Genomic DNA, 18,734 nt, shown 5'->3' on the forward strand with positions numbered 1-18,734 from the left:
CAGGTTAAGAACGGACGCCAGGAACGAATTAAGTATTTAACCCGAGGTACCACTGTATTAAACTTTTGCAAATATTGCTTTATTGTGAATTTAAATGCTTAATCAGGATTGTATATGGAAAGTGAGCTCCCACGTGCCTGTCTGCCAGGTGATAATGGCAACAGCCACTAGGGACACTTGCATGTGGGAAACAGTACAGAAAGGGAAAGGCTCATGGGAAAAGCACATACTTTGCTTGCAAAATGTGCCAGGTTAAACCCCTCGCATTTCCAGGTAGGAAATGAGGGGCTCCTGTCTGAAACTCTGGAGAGCTGGTGCCAATCTGTGTAGCTAATACTGAACCAGTCTCAGCACCAATCAGTTTCCCAGAGAAAGTGCTTCCATGGAATCTCCTAAGCAACACTTTCCAAAGGAATCACCTCACACATTCAGGTGTGAGCCGCTGAGGGACATGCATGCATGAATGAACTCCTCGGGGTAGATTCACATGACTGAAAAATTGCCCCCGGCTGGACAATAAAATCAATGAGTGAGCCAAACAGCCATGCATTTGTCAGATTATTATTTTCCCCAATTGGTTTTTAGGCTGCAATGACGATTACACCCACACACTTTCATTGCAGATTGAAAATCTATCTGGACATGCCATGCCGTGACGGATGGTTGCTCAGCCAATTGTACGATACCTGGAGCTTGCCACACAGCCAGGCCAATTTTCAGTAGTGAGAATCACTCCTATGGGTATTTTTGAACTTTGTGATGGAGTATATCGGGCTATTGTGAATCGATATGAGAATAATTGCATATAAGCTGAGCAGTCAGTAACCGGGGCAATAATGTATTGGCAGTGTCATAAGAACATACCTAGAGGAGCAGACCAAAGGCTCATCCAGCCCTGTGTCCTCTTCTCCCTGTGGTCAACTAGATCCCTGTGGGAAGCTTGGTAGCCAGAAACAAGCACAACAGCACTCTCCCACATTTGTGCTCCACAGAAACTGATGTTAAGAGGCATACAGCCTTCAGCAGTGGAGCAATTATACAGCATCATGGCTAGCCATTGATGTCATTGGTCAAATCTTCTGAGTTATGTTAAATGGGTGTTTAGTTTTAAAATGCAGCCTCTAAAATGTGCACCGAGGAAAGTAAACAAATGTGGAGCACTAGCCTGTCCCATGTTGTTGTTGTTTAAACATTGCAGCCTGCTAGAGGCTCTTAGCACCATGGCCAAAAATATGCAACTGAACTGTAAATACCATCTGGATTGTGGTCGACTCCAAAAAAACAACTGTTCTTGGCTCATGCATTCTTGGTGTGCAAGAAGCCAGCCCTCTCTGCCTGGGCAATTTCTAAAACCATACTGTTACAACAATTAGGGTTTAATTCATTGAAAGACTCCATCTCTAATTTCTCACGACCAGGCTGATGCTCATTAGCTTGGCATGAGATTTCTGCTGGTGGTTAATGGCCTTTACGTTGGTCCCATGAGAAGCTGTAAGATTCGTTTTATTAGCTGCTGCCTCCGGGCTTGTTTTAAGTCGTCTATCTATCATCCACTTCCCTCCTTCGTTAGGCAGGATGGAGAAGTAAATGATGCTCCCGACACCCTTCTCATACAAGCTCCCAAGAGATTCAAAGATATGGCAAACCCAGAAGCAAAGCCTGACTTGTGCTGCTTTTGCAAAAACTATTTCTATCACATAAATCCTCCATCCACTTCACACACCAGAATCAACCAAAGCATGGCTTCTCCTTCCTATGTTTAGGCATGAACCCTGCTCTGAGTGCGAGTTTCAGAGAGTTTACTTTCTATGGAAAACAGCAAGCCCTGGGGAATTATGGTGAATTTGTAATACCTTAATTAATTGATTTAACCACCAACCTCACTTGGTGAGTGTCAACAGGATTATAGCTAAACCATGTCCAGTGTAAAAGAGGAGGATGATAGCAGCATGCACATCTATGCAGTTTGCAGAAGTACCAAGTTTGGGGGGGTGTTAAGGGGGCAACCCCTGCCATCCCCAAAAATAAAATGGTCCAATAAGGACTGAGCATGCTCAGCTGCCTCAGCACACTGAAAGTGTGGAGAGGGGCGGGGAAGAAAACTGCAGGTGGGACAGGACAGATTCTTCCGGAAGACAGAATTTTTCGCTGGCTGGGGCACTGAGCAGCAAACCTCCATCTGACAGCATTTTGCTGTGGACCCAAGCACTAATTGTTCTTGCAGCACAGGAATTCTCAGTTAATCCTAAAAATTGTGATGTGATGGGCACCAAAGGACAGAAAGGAGGAAGCTCCAGGGTACATTGTACAACTGAAAGTGGTGGAAATAAACCACAGGATAGACCCTGCAATATTCGATGCATCCCACATTGCAGACAGAAAGGTTCAGCTATGGCTGCACTTTAATCTGAGAGGCATCCTTTGGAATCTCTTGCAGGATTCTGGGACACAGCACCTCTCCATCCCTAGCCACATTTTTGGGGCACCCCAAAAAACTGCATTGATTGCTGGCGCAGTGGTGCCAGCCTCACACCTAGACCTGCTGGCTCTGCTGCAGAGAAGAGTGCAGTTGTTGCTCGGCTGATCTACTAATTAACTTGAGTGCAGACACTGCTTTAGGTAAAAGATGCAGAGAATGAGGAATGTATGAGAAACACTGACTTTGATAACTCAGATGAAGATAGTTTGACAAGAAGAGAGGAGGGGAGATTCCTGGGCGCAGCTGCACAGCCAATGCAGCCTTCGCTTTTGGCAGTCATCCACTCGGAGACAGAATCTATTGACTCTCTCCCTGTAACTTTGTAGAAGGCAACCCAAACACAGCAGCTGAACCAGAGGGAGGTGGAGCTCTCACTTACATGAGGGTGGGTGTCTATGTATTAAACATACTGCAGCAAGCTACACACAGAAAAAGGAAGGGATCACAAATCAGCATCTGGAGGCAAGTTTCTCATTTGCAGCTGGGTTCATGGTGATGCTATCTGCTGACTCTCCCCATTCCAAACTCCAGGGAGCCCCAGGAATGAAATGTACTTTGTTTATGAGATCTAAAAGTGCCCCAGACACCTTATTAGTGAGGCAGAAAGATAGTTCTATTAACTAAAAGGCTCTAGCGCAGGTACTGTCCGCCTTTCTCTCTATAATTCATAACAGGTTGATAACAAGACAATGCTGCTTTGGGTTGAGAGCTCACAGAGATGCTCAGAGAATACATAAATAACTCCCTGGGAAATTGAAGAGAATCTAGGAGTCCATTCAAAATGAGTAATAATCAAGTACTGATGGTGCACTAGAGGATTCGAAGAGGCTTACTTGCGGAACTGGGTGGGGGATTCATTGATATACATCAGGGGTGGAGAACTGGATCTGCCTGGGAGGCCAAATCATGATTTTCTCAACCCTTTGTGGGCCACATTTGACAGGTGGGGAGAGCCACTTACTTATCACCTGACATCACAATGATGTCAGGTGACCTTCTTTGCTGCCAGGGGTCTTCAGAAGCCCTTTTCAAAGCACTACACTGAGAAGCACTTTGCAGGTGGGGGGAAAAGCTTGACTTCTGTCCAAGCCAATCTGATTGGTACAGGTGGAGACATCCATCACCAGAGGGAAGGCAATATGGCAGTTCATATTTTACCAACCACAAAACTTGGAAAGCACCAAAAACAGGGAAGAGGAGAGGAAGCAACTCCATATGCTTGAAACAAGATTTTTTCCAAGCCCAACACATTTCAGAACAGGGCCTTTCCTCTGTAGCACTTCTTAACAGCAGTCCTCATCAAAAGCAAAGAACTCTGCAGTGAATCCAACAATAATTCCCTTGCTGTTGATGAGAATTGCTGTTCAAAAGCCCCTCAAGGAAGGATTTGTTCCGAAATGTGCAGGTCCTGGAAGAAATCTCATTTCAAGCATTGTCCTGTCCCCCTCCAGTTCATATTTTACATTATCCCTCTCCACAATGTGGATTAAAAAGAGACTGGAACCATTTCAGTGGCAAACAGTCAAAGACGATGACCCTCACCTATGAAATACTAGCTGCAAGGAAGAGTGTCAAGGCTCCAGGTTAGTTGCAACAGAAGTATAGTCCTGACAGATAAGAGTTGAGATTATAAACCCATTTCTGGACTGTAGAATTTCAGGTTGCTGGTGGAGGGTCATAATGTTGAATATTCCCCCATTAAAAACTTTTATGCACCATGAAAATCTATGATGTTAGGGGAAACACGAGTCTGGAACCTTTGTCCTGATATTCACTTCTCATGGCAGATGGGGGTCATATAAGTACTACAGTTGTTATTGTAATTATATGTATGTTTTAAACAGATATTATCTATGTATATAATTTTAATTTTATTAATGTTTAGTTTTTTTAACGGTTCCCCCCCCCAAGTTTTTAGTGATTCTTCTTTCTTTCTTCAAGTTTCCTTGAATCCCTTAAGGGAAAAGGGGGGAGGGGTATAAACAAATACATACCGTATTTTTCGCCCCATAGGACGCACCGGCCCATAAGACGCATCACGTTTTTTGGGGGAAAATAAAGAAAAAAAATTTTATTTCCCCCCCAGGCGCTTGTGGGGCAGGCAGCGGGGAGAAGCGCTCTTCTCCCCCCCGCCCGCCTTGCGATCAAGTCCGGGGACAGCAGGGAGATGCAGCGCGTCTCCCTGCTGTCCCCGGAGTGGTGGGGCAGGCAGCGGGGAGAAGTGCTCTTCTCCCCGCCGTCAGCCTCCAAACCACTTCGGGAGACAGCGGGATGGCGGCGTTCCGCCTCCCTCTGTCCCCCGACCTTGTGGGGCTGGCGCTGGGGCTCTCCTGAAGCCTGGAGAGCGAGAGGGGTCGGTGCGCACCAACCCCTCTCGCTCTCCAGGCTTCAGTGAAAGCCTGCATTCACCCCATAAGACGCACCCACATTTCCCCTTTCTTTTTGGAGGGGGAAAAGTGCGTCTTATAGGGCGAAAAATACGGTAATAATAATTAAATACTACAGTATATATTATACTGTTTCTCTCTGGTCGGGGACAGAGGGTGGCGCTTGGGGGGGAATTGTCATCGCGCCACTCCTTGGTGTATGGAGTACCTCTGGGTGTGATACTCTCCCCGATGCTTTTCAACAACTTTATGCGCCCCCTCGCCCAGCTTGTTCGGAGTTTTGGGGTGGGTTGCCATCAGTATGCCGATGACACCCAACTCTATCTGTTGATGGGTTGCCATCCTGACTCGGCCCCAGACACACTGACCAGATGTTTGGAAGCTGTGGCTGGATGGTTACGTGGGAGCCGGTTGAAGCTAAATCCTTCGAAGACAGAGGTCCTGTGGCTAGGACGGGGCGATATGGGATTGGGGGGGCAACTCCCATCTCTTGCGGGGGTGCAATTAGTGCCAGCACCGTCCGTTAAGAGTTTGGGTGTAATCTTTGATACCTCCCTCTCCATGGAGGCGCAGATTGCAGCTATAACAAAGGCGGCATTTTTTCATCTCCGCCAAACTAAGCAGTTTGCTCCTTACCTCTCTCGCCCTGACCTAGCCACTGTGATCCACGCGACGGTCACCTCCAGACTGGATTATTGTAACTCGCTCTACGTGGGGCTGCCCTTGAGACTGACCCAGAAACTCCAGCGGGTGCAGAATGCTGCAGCGAGACTCCTTACGAGGTCTTCGCTGCGAGATCACATTCACCCGGTGCTGTACCAGCTGCACTGGCTCCCGGTGGAGTACAGGATCAGGTTTAAGGTGGTGGTTTTAACCTTTAAAGCCCTATACAGCCTAGGACCCTCATACCTACGGGACCGCCTCTCCTGGTATGCCCCACAGAGAAACTTACGGTCTTCAAATAAAAACATCTTGAAGGTCCCAGGCCACAGAGAAGTTAGGTTGGCCTCAACTAGAGCCAGGGCTTTTTCGGCTGTGGCTCCGATCTGGTGGAACACTGTCACAAGAGACCAGGGCCCTGCGGGACTTGACATCTTTCCACAGGGCCTGCAAGACAGAGCTGTTCCACCAGGCCTTTGGCCAGGGCACAGCCTGACTCCCTCCCTCGGCAATCTTCGCGGAGCTCTGGCCCAATGGTTGCCAGTGGCTTGAATTAATTAATTTTATAATGAATGATTTTAGAGTGTTGTTTATGCTGTACTTTTGTACTGTTTTATTGTTGTTAGCCGCCCTGAGCCCGGCTTCGGCTGGGGAGGGCGGGATATAAATAAAAATTATTATTATTATTATTATTATTATTATTATTATTATTACTTTTTTATGAAGGGACACTCAGTAAAAAAATAAAGCAGTTTCCTTGTGTTACTGACGGTCCTTGGAAGAACAGTTTTCACTGTTTTGTTCTTAAACTGTAGTAATTCACACTGGGGCTTGCTTGTGAACAGCAGGTAATATCTTAAATCATGATGGTGGTGATGGTAACGATAATACCTATTCCATGCAAATATTTAATGTATCTATTTTTTGGAAACGAAACACTCTGAAAGAAATGATCCATTACTAACTTCACCTTTTATTGATTTTTCACGCTTTGGAAAGAGAAGAAGAAGAAGAGAAGAAGAGTTTGGATTTGATATCCCGCCTTTCACTCCCCTTCAGGAGTCTCAAAGCGGCTAACATTCTCCTTTCCCTTCCTCCCCCATAACAAACACTCTGTGAGGTGAGTGGGGCCGAGAGACTTCACAGAAGTGTGACTGGCCCAAGGTCACCCAGCAGCTGCATGTGGAGGAGCGGAGACTCGAACCCGGTTCCCCAGATTACGTGACTACCGCTCTTAACCACTACACCACACTGGCTCTCCAGAGCAGCAAAGACTGGCCTGAGACCATCCCGACTGATCTTGATGGCATGAGCCCTTATTCTACATGAGAAAATTCAAAAATGTAGAACACCTCTCTCTCTCTTTATAAGGTAGGTCCCCTTGCTGGTGCTATACTTTATTAAACTCTTCATTTTAGCGTGTGCACAAGCACGCTGGGGAAAATGATGTGGAAAGTGCATGAGGGTGATAACAAGAGAATATTCCTTAAGGTGAAACAAGATTAAAAATGCAACTCCATGAATCAGACGAGATTATATTTAAAATGCACGCTGGAGGATGAACCTTCAAAAACAGATTGTAAATGCAAACAGAAACTGCTGCAGGTGATCTTTGCATGAACTGAAAATATTATATAAAAAGGAAGCGAATGTGGCTTTGCCCTCTCTCAAGAGTCATGTCCTCTTTTGCTAGGAATTATAGGTCAAGACTTGCCAGGGAAATATAGAGGACTATTCATGTATGCCACAACAGCAGCTAGGATATTACTAGCCCAAAAATGGAAAGAAGACAAGATACCAACTAAAGAAGAATGGCAAGAAAAACTGATGGACTACGCTGAAATGGCGAAGCTAGCTGGAAAACTTAGAGACAAGGACGATAGAGACTTTTAAAAAGACTGGGAACCATTTATGTTGTACCTGGTAGTGGACTCTCTGTGTTGTTGAACTTACAGATTGTAAATCCTAGAGGGAGAAAGATCAAAACAATGAATGGTTAGTCCCAAACCAGCCTCAGCCTCCATAGTTTTCCAAACATCCTTGCTAACTTGTTGCCATATACAAACTTCTTCATTTATTAAAATGTTGTGTAGGCTCCTATGATGTAAGTATATATAAGGTGCCTACATTCTGCTATTTATAATTCATCGTAGTTTGCATCATATATTTACACCTATTATTATTTCATGTTATAGCAAGTTTCTAGAGACTAGATTATGAGTGTTTGTAAATTGTGTTTCTAAAGGAACTTTTGTTATTGCCAAATGCCAATGTGTTTGCATTACTAAGGTTTTTTTGAATAAAAAATCATTTTAAGTTAGAGCTTAATAATTATTTCACTATTAATATACTTCTTCTTAATTGTATTTCACAATAAATATACTTCTGCTTAATTGAATTTCAGTTCAACAATTACTTTGATAAAATACAGTACATATTTTGTTATGTGCAAATGGCTTTAGATACCCATGAGGTCCATAAATTACCATATAGCATATATTCAGCAACAAAAAACAGCGACAATTTGTTGTTGACAAAGGACAGCTGGACATATAAAGGGCCCCATTACCTTCAGTAGCTTAGGGCCTCATCAAACCTAAATCCGGCCCTGAATACCTGTGTACATGTATGTGATTTGCAGCAACTTACCTCCTCTAGGCGATCCACATACATGCGACAGGTCTCCAAATCACAGTCTCCTCTGACAACTATCATTCCCAGAGGAATAGCTACAGGAATAATAATAATAATAATAATAATAATAATAATAATAATAATAATAATAATAACTACAGCACATTGCAAAACAAAGAAATCACAGTACTGTGCAATCTTTTTAGAAGCACAATCCTATACAACAAGGCTCGTTTGACCTGTGGTCCTCCAGATATTGGCGGACTACAACTCCCATCATCCCTGAAAATTGATCATGCTTACTGAGTTGGAGTCCAACAACACCTGGAGGGTTATAGGTTTGCCGCCTACGGTGTGCCTGGTGCACACCAACCTAGAAAGCCAATGGGTTTTACTCCAAGGAAACATCTACTGGATTGCAGTCATACTTTAAAACAGATGTATCTCAACTGTGGTCACCTCAGCATAGTTAATAATAAAAAATCAGGATTCATTCAGAAAATCTAGTCAAGGCTGTTCACGACAACATAAAGTGACATTACTATATTACACATTATTCCCACAGAGAGAGAAAGTAGAAATTTTCATGCTACATACACCATTGTTCATTGGAGCAGGCTTTCATGAATTTTAGTAAGGTAAAGAGCATGGGGAATCAAAGTAAAGCAATTTATTTATTCTTTTTTAAAAAATATTTTTTATTTTGATAAAGTAATAATAATAAATAAATAAGAATAAAATGTGCACCCCACCCCTGAGACCATTCCATTTTAATTATCGAGGCTCTCAAAATTTCAACACCTCTTGCAATGTTTTGACCTCTTTCCATTTTAACAGTAGAAATTCTACAAACACCCTCCATATCTCCTCAAAATCATTTCTCCTGCGTATTCCCCATCTTACCCTAATAGCGTGTGTTAATTAATCAAAATAAAAAAATTCCTTCCAGTAGCACCTATCTGTAACTGTTAATTTATCATTAATAGCTAATACCCCGCACCTCTTTATACCACTCTTCCATTTTATATTCACCTTGCCCCTTCCACTTCCTAGCTATAATAACTCGTGCAGCTGTCAATAAATTTGTGAGCAAATCCAGTAAAGCAATTCAAAACACTATGGAAACACTGGTTTTCATTAACATCTGGCCATTTATCCCCATTTGTATAAAAGCAAAAATCACAGAAAAGAAATTGCATGTGTCCTGGTCTTCTAGGAGCTTTGGACACAATCCACCAGGAGGTTCTCCTGTTCAATCCCCACTGAACTGAATCAGAGCTGTGTAGGAGCAGGGAACCTGTGACCCTGCAGATGTTGCTGGACTACAAGTCCCATCACCGCTCACTATTGGTCCTGCAGGCTGTGGCTGATGGGAACTGGAGTTCAATAATATCTGGAGGGCTGCAGTTGTCCATCCCTAGTGTAGAACCACAGTGGTTCTTGCATAGCTCCCATTCAGTGTGCAGTAGAATTTCTTAGTGAATTATGCTCTTTGCCCTAATCCTGCTAATCCTTCCACCTTTGCAAGAGTGTGTATGAGCATGGACCTCTCTACCCAGCAGTATTGACAACAGTGCTGAAACAGTTAAAGAATAAACTAACCCAGGCATCATTGGCACTATATTTTTGTAGTGCACAGAAACTGAATAACAACAACTCTATTTCAAAAATACATACTCAGTGCATTTCAAATACATGGGAGAGCTTTAAATTCGTCAAACAGATGAAAAACCTTCTAGATTACATATTGATGCATCATTAAACAATTTAGTTTTCTTCTATCGAACTCATCACAAACTGCTTGTGGTTGATCATATTATGAGCTCTAAGCTGGCTGCAATGGCTTAAGAATTAAAGGACTGTTTCTGACATTCATTTCTGCCATGCTGGAAATTAATGAATAGTCTGCAGTTGGCACTTTGTTTAATGCAGAGCTTTTAAAAGCATAAGAAGCAACAGCAGGCTAAGATTTTCCCCCATGTATTTTCACTCTGTTTACCTTTCCATACATCTCATGGGAGCTTTAATTTAGCTCCTGTGCCAGTGCTCAGAATACAAGGCAGGTGGGACCTGGCCCCCTTCTCTTGTACCCCATAGCTATAATATTTGGAAGGCAGTTGAATGGGAAAAGGAATGATTTGAAGAAAATGAGAAGGAAACAGTGTATGAAGCTTCTGTATTTCATTAAAAGCCCCCTACCTTTCCCCCAATAAATCAAGTGTTGCACAATGCTACTTTAAGCAACAAGGATACTCTTCTCAACATTAATCTGTGCAGCCCTCCTAATGTGGAAGTACTTTGTCCTATTCATGTGAAAGGGGGGAAATACCCTAGTAATAGACCACTGGCATCAAGGTGTGTTAAATGCAGTCCATGGGTGAGATGCTCCAGAGAGACCTTTCAGAAGATGCCTATCAAGTTAGATCTGCAGACACTAGCCACTACTGACACTATCAAATTAAGTGACCAAGCCCTCCTTGTGCCTCCCACTTCTCTTCCATTAACTGGGCAGGAACTCAACTGCAGGTACATAAATATTGGGAGGGGTTTTTTTAAGCAAAATTAACAAACAACTGCAGTGGCATAAGATTTCATGGACTACAGCCCACTTCATCAGAAGCATTAAGGAAAATCCTCATTTGCCAAGTATCTATACACACATTTACAGAAGAAAATATTAAAATATAAGCAGTGTATCCACAAAGACCATGAAATGCAATAACTCATTTCATGCATTATCCTCCAGGTGATCATTATCATCCAGCTCTTTTGCCTGGCTAGAACGTCCACTTGAACTATAACAATGCTTCTTGCATGTCTGAATGAAGAGATGCTAACTGTAGAAGCCACTTACTTTTGCGTGGCTGGACTGTACAAAGGTGAGCATCAGTGTCACATCCATTGCCCTGCCCACCAATGGCACAAGACCCTTGAAATTAGGGAATACAGACCCCAGTTTGAAAAAGGTTCTCTTCATCCCTGTTCTTAGTGCAAATGTCAGAAGTTTTCAAAAGTAACATCAAGGCACTGATAAGATGTGAAATGGACATGGCTGTCAAACTTTGCTTCTTTGACAGAGTAAAGTCTGCTTGCATACTATTATTGGTTAGCTTATCATGCCATAAAAAAGAAGTATTTGGAGAACTATGATTTAAGGGCTTGCTGGGATCTCGTTTTGATGCTTCCTCATTAGCTGCTAGGTTTCTATCTTTTTACAACAATAACCAGTACATCACTGCTGTTCCTGTAAGTGGGCTAAGAGAGAGCTGGTTCATAAATTCTCATGCTATTTTATTCTATTAAACTTTTCAGCACGGGGGAAATGAGTGTGTTTTTATCAGAAGCAAGAGCTCCATTTCGCCTGCTGAAATATTACGCCGAAACAAAGCAGTCATTCCATTTTTGGCCAAGTGCTGTTGACAGGGGCTACTTAATTCTGAGCACGGTGACATCACATCGCTCGTGCCTTCGGTAATCTGGACAAACTCCAGGTTTAAATGAGCCCTTGGCAAAGTGCTCACTGGTAGAAAATACACACACACACACACTAGCAGCCGCTAGTAGGCTTATGTGGTGGTGGGATGAAGTGCTCTGTGAGTTCTAGGAACTGCCAATTTAATTTCCCATAATGCTCCTGGTGCATCATCATCCTGGGTCCTTGTGGGGAACTTAAATCACAGCTCCCAACTGACTGGTACTTCTACAATACACTTTTAAAGAAGGAAAGGGACACTGTGGCCCCAATAGCTGCCAGAGAATGCATACTGGTTTTGTGCCATCCTGGAACTGCATCACTGGGGAGAATGAGGAGAAAACACAGGTCAGCAGTTGGCAGTGCATTCATCATGGCATATGGTTAGACCTAAGCACAGAAACACTCCTTTGGCTCGACCAGACTGGCATAGACACTAGGAGGTTTGTCTTCTTCTGCCTTCTGGAAAATCCAGAGCAGTAGCTTTCCTTGCTGAACATCAGGCTCCAGCTTCTAGATGTGGTCACTGGCTTTACAGACTCTGAGCTAGAGGTCAGAGTCAGACCCTCCAGATCTATATTTGGGCACAGCTGCTTGACTCAGTAGCATACAACTGGCAGTTACTATGTGATGCCAGGATGGGGAACCTGTGGCCCTCCAGATGTTGTCAGTTTACAGGCCCCATCATCCCTGTTCATTGGCCATACCTGTGGAGAGCCACAGGTTCCCCATTCCTGGTGAAAATGCTACAATTAAAATAAATTCTGCAAATTGAGCCTATTTGTATAGACTGGATTATTTCATGCAACTGCCTCCAGAATTCAAGTCACCCAGGACTTCCGAGGAGGAAAGGATTTGACACTTGGAAAATACAACAGCAAAGTCTTCTATGGATAAGTAGCCAAAGGGATGAATGAAGCCCCTTCTATCTGGTGAATTAAACTCATTCTCAAGTGCTTTTTCAATTTTCTGATGTTCACCCACACATTTTTGAGTACCTGTGTTCAGCCATTAAGACAATAAGCCTCATTTAAAAATTTAAGATTTTTGTTACTTTCTCCACTAATTCATTTTGCTCCCCTTTGATGTAACTTTCACCTATATGGAGATTTTGGAAGTCATTCCAGAATTACTCACTGGGTGGAAACTGTTGCATCAGAAGAATGCTTACCATTAAAGAACAAATGAACTAAGCAATTTGGTTGGACAAATTCATCTTTGAGGAATGATTTGGTTACACTGAAGGAACTTGGATTGGATTACCTCACCTCTCAAGCATACACACACACACACACACACACACACACTTACTGTCCTAAGTGAATACCTGTACCTCTTATAAGAATATTATTCCATTCTATCACCAAAGTGCTCTAATGGGAGACAGAAAGAACTAAAATAAAATAGTGGAGTGAGTAACAAAAATGGGGTAAAAAAATATATATGGTTGTTTCAATATTACAAAGGAAAGTATGGAATCATTTAATTTCTTGGAAGGATTTCAAAAATGAGTTGTCTTCCCCCAGTGGAGCCCAGATTAATCTTCTCTGAACAGCATGTATGACGAGTTGGATGCAGGAGTAAAAAAATTCAATTTCAGATGAGGCCACTGATAGAATCAAATTGGTATTTCAAGCAAGCAAGAAGAGCAAAATTTATTTACTCTGAGTTTGGATGATCCAGGTTATTACGCTGGTGTCGAAGTATTTGATGCTCCATCATGAAGACATGTCTCAGGCAAAAATCTTAATAGCTTTCCTGCAGGGCTCCCAAAGGGATAATAAAATGGCTCATTCTTAAACGGGTTTCTATGTTATGATTTTCATCATTTACTGCCTATTTAGGTGGGCAAGATTGAAAGGGGAACATTGGGAAAGAGTCATGACCCACACATTTGGAGACTGATCTACAGCTTTTTCCACAAAAGAGAGACATCCACAATAAGCTGAACTGGACATCCTAGTAAACCATGACTTAATGTAGGGGAAGCCAAAGTGATGACCTCCAGGTGTTGCTGAACTACAACTCCAATTATCTCATCAGCATTGGTCATGATGGCTTATGCTGATGGAAACTGAAGTGCAACAACATCTAGAGGGCCCCACATTGCTTATTCCTGTTTTAACATGATGGGAGAAGCCATAGCAAGTCAAAGACTCATGGTCTCCTCACCCTTCTCACTCCTCTTGTGGCACATAAACAAGGAGATGAAGCTTTCACTTCCATTTTTTATTAACCACGGTTTAGCATTACACATGAACCCTAAACTGTGATTAATCTTAACTGTGGTTTGTTAAGCTAAGCTGTCTTCATAACTTTTAGTTTGAAGTGGGCTGGTTTAAAACAAACTACAGATAAGGTGAATCATAGTTTGCCAGGTTCAAATGAAACAAGCTGTTTTCTTCAAAAACTGAAGACTTCCAATACCTTCACCACTGGAGAAGGGAGCATGAGTGGGTAAGTCAAAGGCTATTTATTGTTAGATTTATATCCTGCCTTTCCTCCAAGGACCTCAAAATGATATGCATGGTTCTTCTGCTCTCTATTTTTCTCCTACCCTCACAACAGCCTTGTGAGGTACGCTAGAGTGAGAGACTGTTGCTGGGCCAAAGCCACCCAGTGAGTTTCATGGCCCAGTGGGGATTTGAAGCCTAGTCTCCCATGTCTTAGTCCATTGCTTCCACTGGCTATTTTCCTTATCTTCTCCACAGAGCTGATGATCACAGCTGGGACAGAAAGCAAGTCTACAGTCCCCAAATGTCTTCTTCCATGTCCCTCCAATAAACAAAGGTTTATCATGATGTCCAAACTGCCCCGTTGTGTTGGAGATACTGTCGTGCACCACGCCACAACATTACAAAGGTGAATCACCTCTGCTGTTGCAATCTGGCAATATTTTTCCTCAGGCAAATGATTTTCCTCAATGAAGAATTCTGCTCAGCACCAGCCAAGACATCTCTCCCTCCACAAACCAGGCAGTCGACATTAGCTAGCATAATTTCAATAATTAATATGCTTTCTCCCCACAAACCCTAACAATTATCTTCATGAATAATGTTTGGCAAACCCATGATGAAGGCTTTAATTTTCTGGGTGGAAATATGTAGCAAGAGCTGGCACTAGTCTTGCTAGAAGAACCTGTGTTCCCATTATTGAGACCATCATCTTTCAACTCTGGGAAAGAGTACCAGTGAACAGTGAAAAGGGTGTGTGTGTGTGTGTGTGTGTGTGTGTGTGTGGTGTGTTGGGTGTGTGTGTCTGGGAGCATAAAACTGTCTAAACAGAATAACCATATTTCTACAAGAAGATAAGCAAACCAATTAGAAGATTTGCCATCCAGTAATTACCAGGGAATCCCATATTGTAAAAAAAGGAAGCTGCAGCTTTGTTACATAACAAACAGCCGTCCTTGTAATTGAATATGAATAATGAGCCAGATGCATGAACAAGACTCTATTAAACTGTTATCGCAAGCAGCCACATCCTGCACTGATTAATGACTCCGTGCATGTCACCAAGGAAAAGGACTTCATTTTAAGGTGTTGCCGTCAACAGCACCGCCAGATTGGCTGACCTCTCCCTTGGACTTCTGTACCATTGATTGAACGTGACCATTAATTGCTACAGTACTTTCTCCCAGAAATTGTGTATTGTTTTTCTCAGCGTAGCTGTGAAGTTCGAGGCTGATAAGGTCTTAACTGAGAATCAGGAAAATTAATGGGAATCTTCTCCATGACTACAAGGGTATTTGCATGAGGCCCTTAAGGTATAAGACATTTGTATCGTTCATATGCCAGAATGAAGTGTGTGATTCAGCCTTTCGCCATTCCATGCAGACTTGCCAGATGTCTCAAGAAAGTGCACCAGCAGGGAATGATGGCAACATCTATAAGGTATGGGTTTCTTCCAAACAAGTGGCCTGCTTGCTCTGAAAAGAGGAGTTGCTACTTTTGCCTTATCCACCACAGCTATCCATTGCCACACCAGATCTCTATCTTCAGGGCTTTTCTGGATTCCCTGTTTGCTCAACCATTACAGTCATATCTCATGTTACGTTTGCTTCATGTTACTTTTTTTCAGGTTGTATCCCACGGTGACCCAAAGTACTGGAAAGGGTTACATCTGGGTTTCGCCACTCGCACATGCACAGAAGTGCTAAATCACGCTTCACACATACGTACAAGCACCAAATTGCACCGCGCACCTGCGCAGATACGGCACTTCAGGTTGCAGGCTTTTCATGTTGCGAACGGGCCTCTGGAACGGATCTCATTTGCAACCAGAGGTACCACTGTATACTTATAATGATCACATCTGCTTTGGAGATTGCTTCTTGCAACAAAGGACTAAACGTCATAGAGAGATCAGCTGGTTTCTGTTTACAGGAAGCGTCCAACTACAGGAGGAGCATTTTAAAAGAAAATGTGCTGGTAAACACAAGGGAAGTCCCAACTGCCTCTTTCAAAATGGCCAAGCTATAGGTTTGGAGGGCAGGAGATGCTATAAAGGCACACAAACCTTCTGGCCCAATGTTTTCCCTCATAAAAGCCACCTTGCCAGGCATCAGGAATGCACTCGGCTTCTGTGGAGCACAATGCAAAGAAGGCAGGACCTGACAGCAAATGGCTGTTGACTAAGCCCAGCCAAAACATGTCAGCCCGATATCAAAAGGCTACCTATATACATAGGAGAACACATGAATGCGGTTATACTAATCAGCCATATGTTTATATATATACTTACAAGCTTCCCGAAGCTTTTCCTTGTCATAATGCAGTCCCTCATAATCCTGTAAACTAATTCTGTTCACTCTGATCCTCAGGCGCTCTAAGACGGCATGGGGACTGCAAGGAAAAGCGAGAGAAATGTTAGGCAGAGTCACAGCTAACATCCAGAAGAGAGAATCTGATTTTTCTAGGATGAGCTGCAATGAGAGAGGAAGAACAGAAGCCAAAAAGCAAAAAAATAATAATTAAAAATTGAATCCCCACGAGCACTGAGCTGCCAATCTCAAAACATGAGATTTCTGCAAATAAAACAGTTCACCCTTTGATTCAATGGAACAGCATTCCTTGAGGGTCACAGGGGTCAACAAGTTCTTTTGAGAAAGTCAGAAAAGTTTCTGTTACAAATCTGGCATGCACCTGCTGGGTTTTTTTCCATCAAAAATTTGAAATCTGCCCAGCTGTAGATTAGGACTTCCTACAGAGGAACTTCTGTGGGAGACCCAGCTATCTAAGATGAGGAGGAAGGCTACCTGAGAGGCCCTTCTCCAAAGTAGTTATCAAGTTGGGAAAAGCTTTTCCCCAGGGAGGTTTGTCGGATTATTATTTAATTAATTAAATTTATTAGACACCTTCCCTCACCACAGGCAGCTCAAGGCATCTTTACAAAAATAAAACCAACCAACCAACGAATAAAAAAAAAGACCACCCTATACATTCATTAAAACTAAGGCGGGAAATAAATAAGTAAAACATTTACCATAAATGAAAATATTGAAAACCCCCTTTTGTTGTTGTTGTCTTTTCTGAATCAGGAGACAACCTTTCCATTTCGCCAAGCTTTTAGCTACAATTTTGATTTTGCTGACTGTTCTCAACTTGATTTTATATTTTAATGGATTTATTTTATACACACACACACACACACACACACACACGGCCCTAAGAATATAATTTAACAATGGCATAACAGTGCCTATAAATGAATGAATGGACAAATGAATGCAATTGCTGTGCTTTTAGCAGTCCTCAATATGATGAACCCAGAACAAATGAGCTTCACTTGAACTTTTTGAAGATGCTAGCTCACACCTGCGAGCAGCTCCTCTTAGCAGCTTAGCACAACACACCTGACCCAATTTCTCTAGAGAAAGTGACAGGCATATCCTGAACTCCAGATACTTTAGGAAACATTCTAGATTTCCTGTTGAATAAAAAGACATTCAAAGTTCACCCCTGCCAATAACTGTTTGAAGCAAATAGCACATGCATTCCAATTAATGATTATCAAACAGTTTAATAAGGAATTTATTATAAGCAGAAGTCTCATCAATGCTGCTCCAGGTTTTGGAGGTACCTTAGATAAGACACCCTCCCTGATTGAGTCTACCTTATCATTGCAACAGATCCAAGAGACTTTAGAGCAATCAAGCAGTGTATAATTTTTATATAATAATATCTGACCATGCCAACCTTCAGTAACTTAAATCCATTCATATCAATGGGTCTACTACTCTGATTCGATTAGCTATCACTCTGTAATGCAATAGCTACGTTTATACTCTGGGCAATGGTTTTATCACAGGGGAGGGTAATGTACATTGTTTTGCTCACTTCAATATGTGCTGCACTTTGGGGGTGGTGTCTGTTTATTCTGCCCTCATGGCACCACTGCATATAAGCTAGAGCAGGGGTCTGCAACCTTTAAGACAAAAAGAGCCACTTGGACCCGTTTCCGAAGAAAAAAAAACTGGGAGCTGCAAAACCGGGACGGTGACGTCGGGACGATGTGTGACTAACGCACGCACCGCCCCCATGCGACGTCACAGCCAGTACAGTGCCCGCCACAGTGGAGAGTGTCGAGGCGCACAATGTGCCACCTCCCCTCGCTAGTATCCGCCCCGGAGCCGCGGCAAAGGTGTAAAAGAGCCACATATGGCTCCGGAGCCGCGGGTTGCAGACCCCTGAGCTAGAGGAATGTTTCTCAAAAGAACCAGTTGGATGCAAAGCAAACAAAGAATGGTATATAACCATTTTTATTTGTTAGTTAGTTAGTTAGTTGGTTAGTTTGTTTGTTACATTTATACCTTTCTCCAAGGAAATCAAGGTTACATGGTGTTCCCTTCCACATTTTACCCTCACAACAACCCTGTGAGGTAGGTTAGATTGAGAGGCAGTGACTTGCTCAAGGTCACCCAGTGAACTTCTTTTCTGAGTGGAGATTTGAACTCTAGTCTCCTACTTCACAGTCCAACACTCTAACCACTGCTCCACACTGGCCATTTTCCTTGCCTTCTCCACAGAGGTGATGTCAGCGGTTGGGAACAGAAAGCATGCCTATAGCCCTTAAATGACTTCTTCCATGGGTTTTGTTTTTT

At 42.8% G+C, this 18,734-nt stretch overlaps 2 protein-coding genes across 8 annotated transcripts in view; one reads left to right on the plus strand and one right to left on the minus strand.

The window, feature by feature from the left end:
• The window catches only part of CHRM2 (cholinergic receptor muscarinic 2), a 418,009-nt gene that overhangs the window by 379,420 nt on the left and 19,855 nt on the right, over positions 1–18,734 (plus strand). The gene's annotated exons all lie outside the window — the stretch shown is intronic.
• Positions 1–18,734, minus strand: part of DGKI (diacylglycerol kinase iota) — a 247,578-nt gene that overhangs the window by 49,175 nt on the left and 179,669 nt on the right. For all 7 annotated transcript variants that reach the window (XM_083461921.1, XM_083461924.1, XM_083461923.1 and 4 more), the window contains 3 exons: positions 16,376–16,476; positions 8,176–8,255; positions 7,447–7,491 (listed from right to left, as the gene is read on the minus strand). In XM_083461921.1, coding sequence (XP_083318047.1) covers positions 7,447–7,491; positions 8,176–8,255; positions 16,376–16,476 — 226 coding nt within the window. The remainder of the gene's footprint in view (positions 1–7,446; positions 7,492–8,175; positions 8,256–16,375; positions 16,477–18,734) is intronic.

The sequence above is a fragment of the Podarcis liolepis genome, assembly GCF_965112155.1.
Source record: "Podarcis liolepis genome assembly, chromosome: 10".
NCBI classification, from domain to species: Eukaryota; Metazoa; Chordata; class Lepidosauria; order Squamata; family Lacertidae; genus Podarcis; species Podarcis liolepis.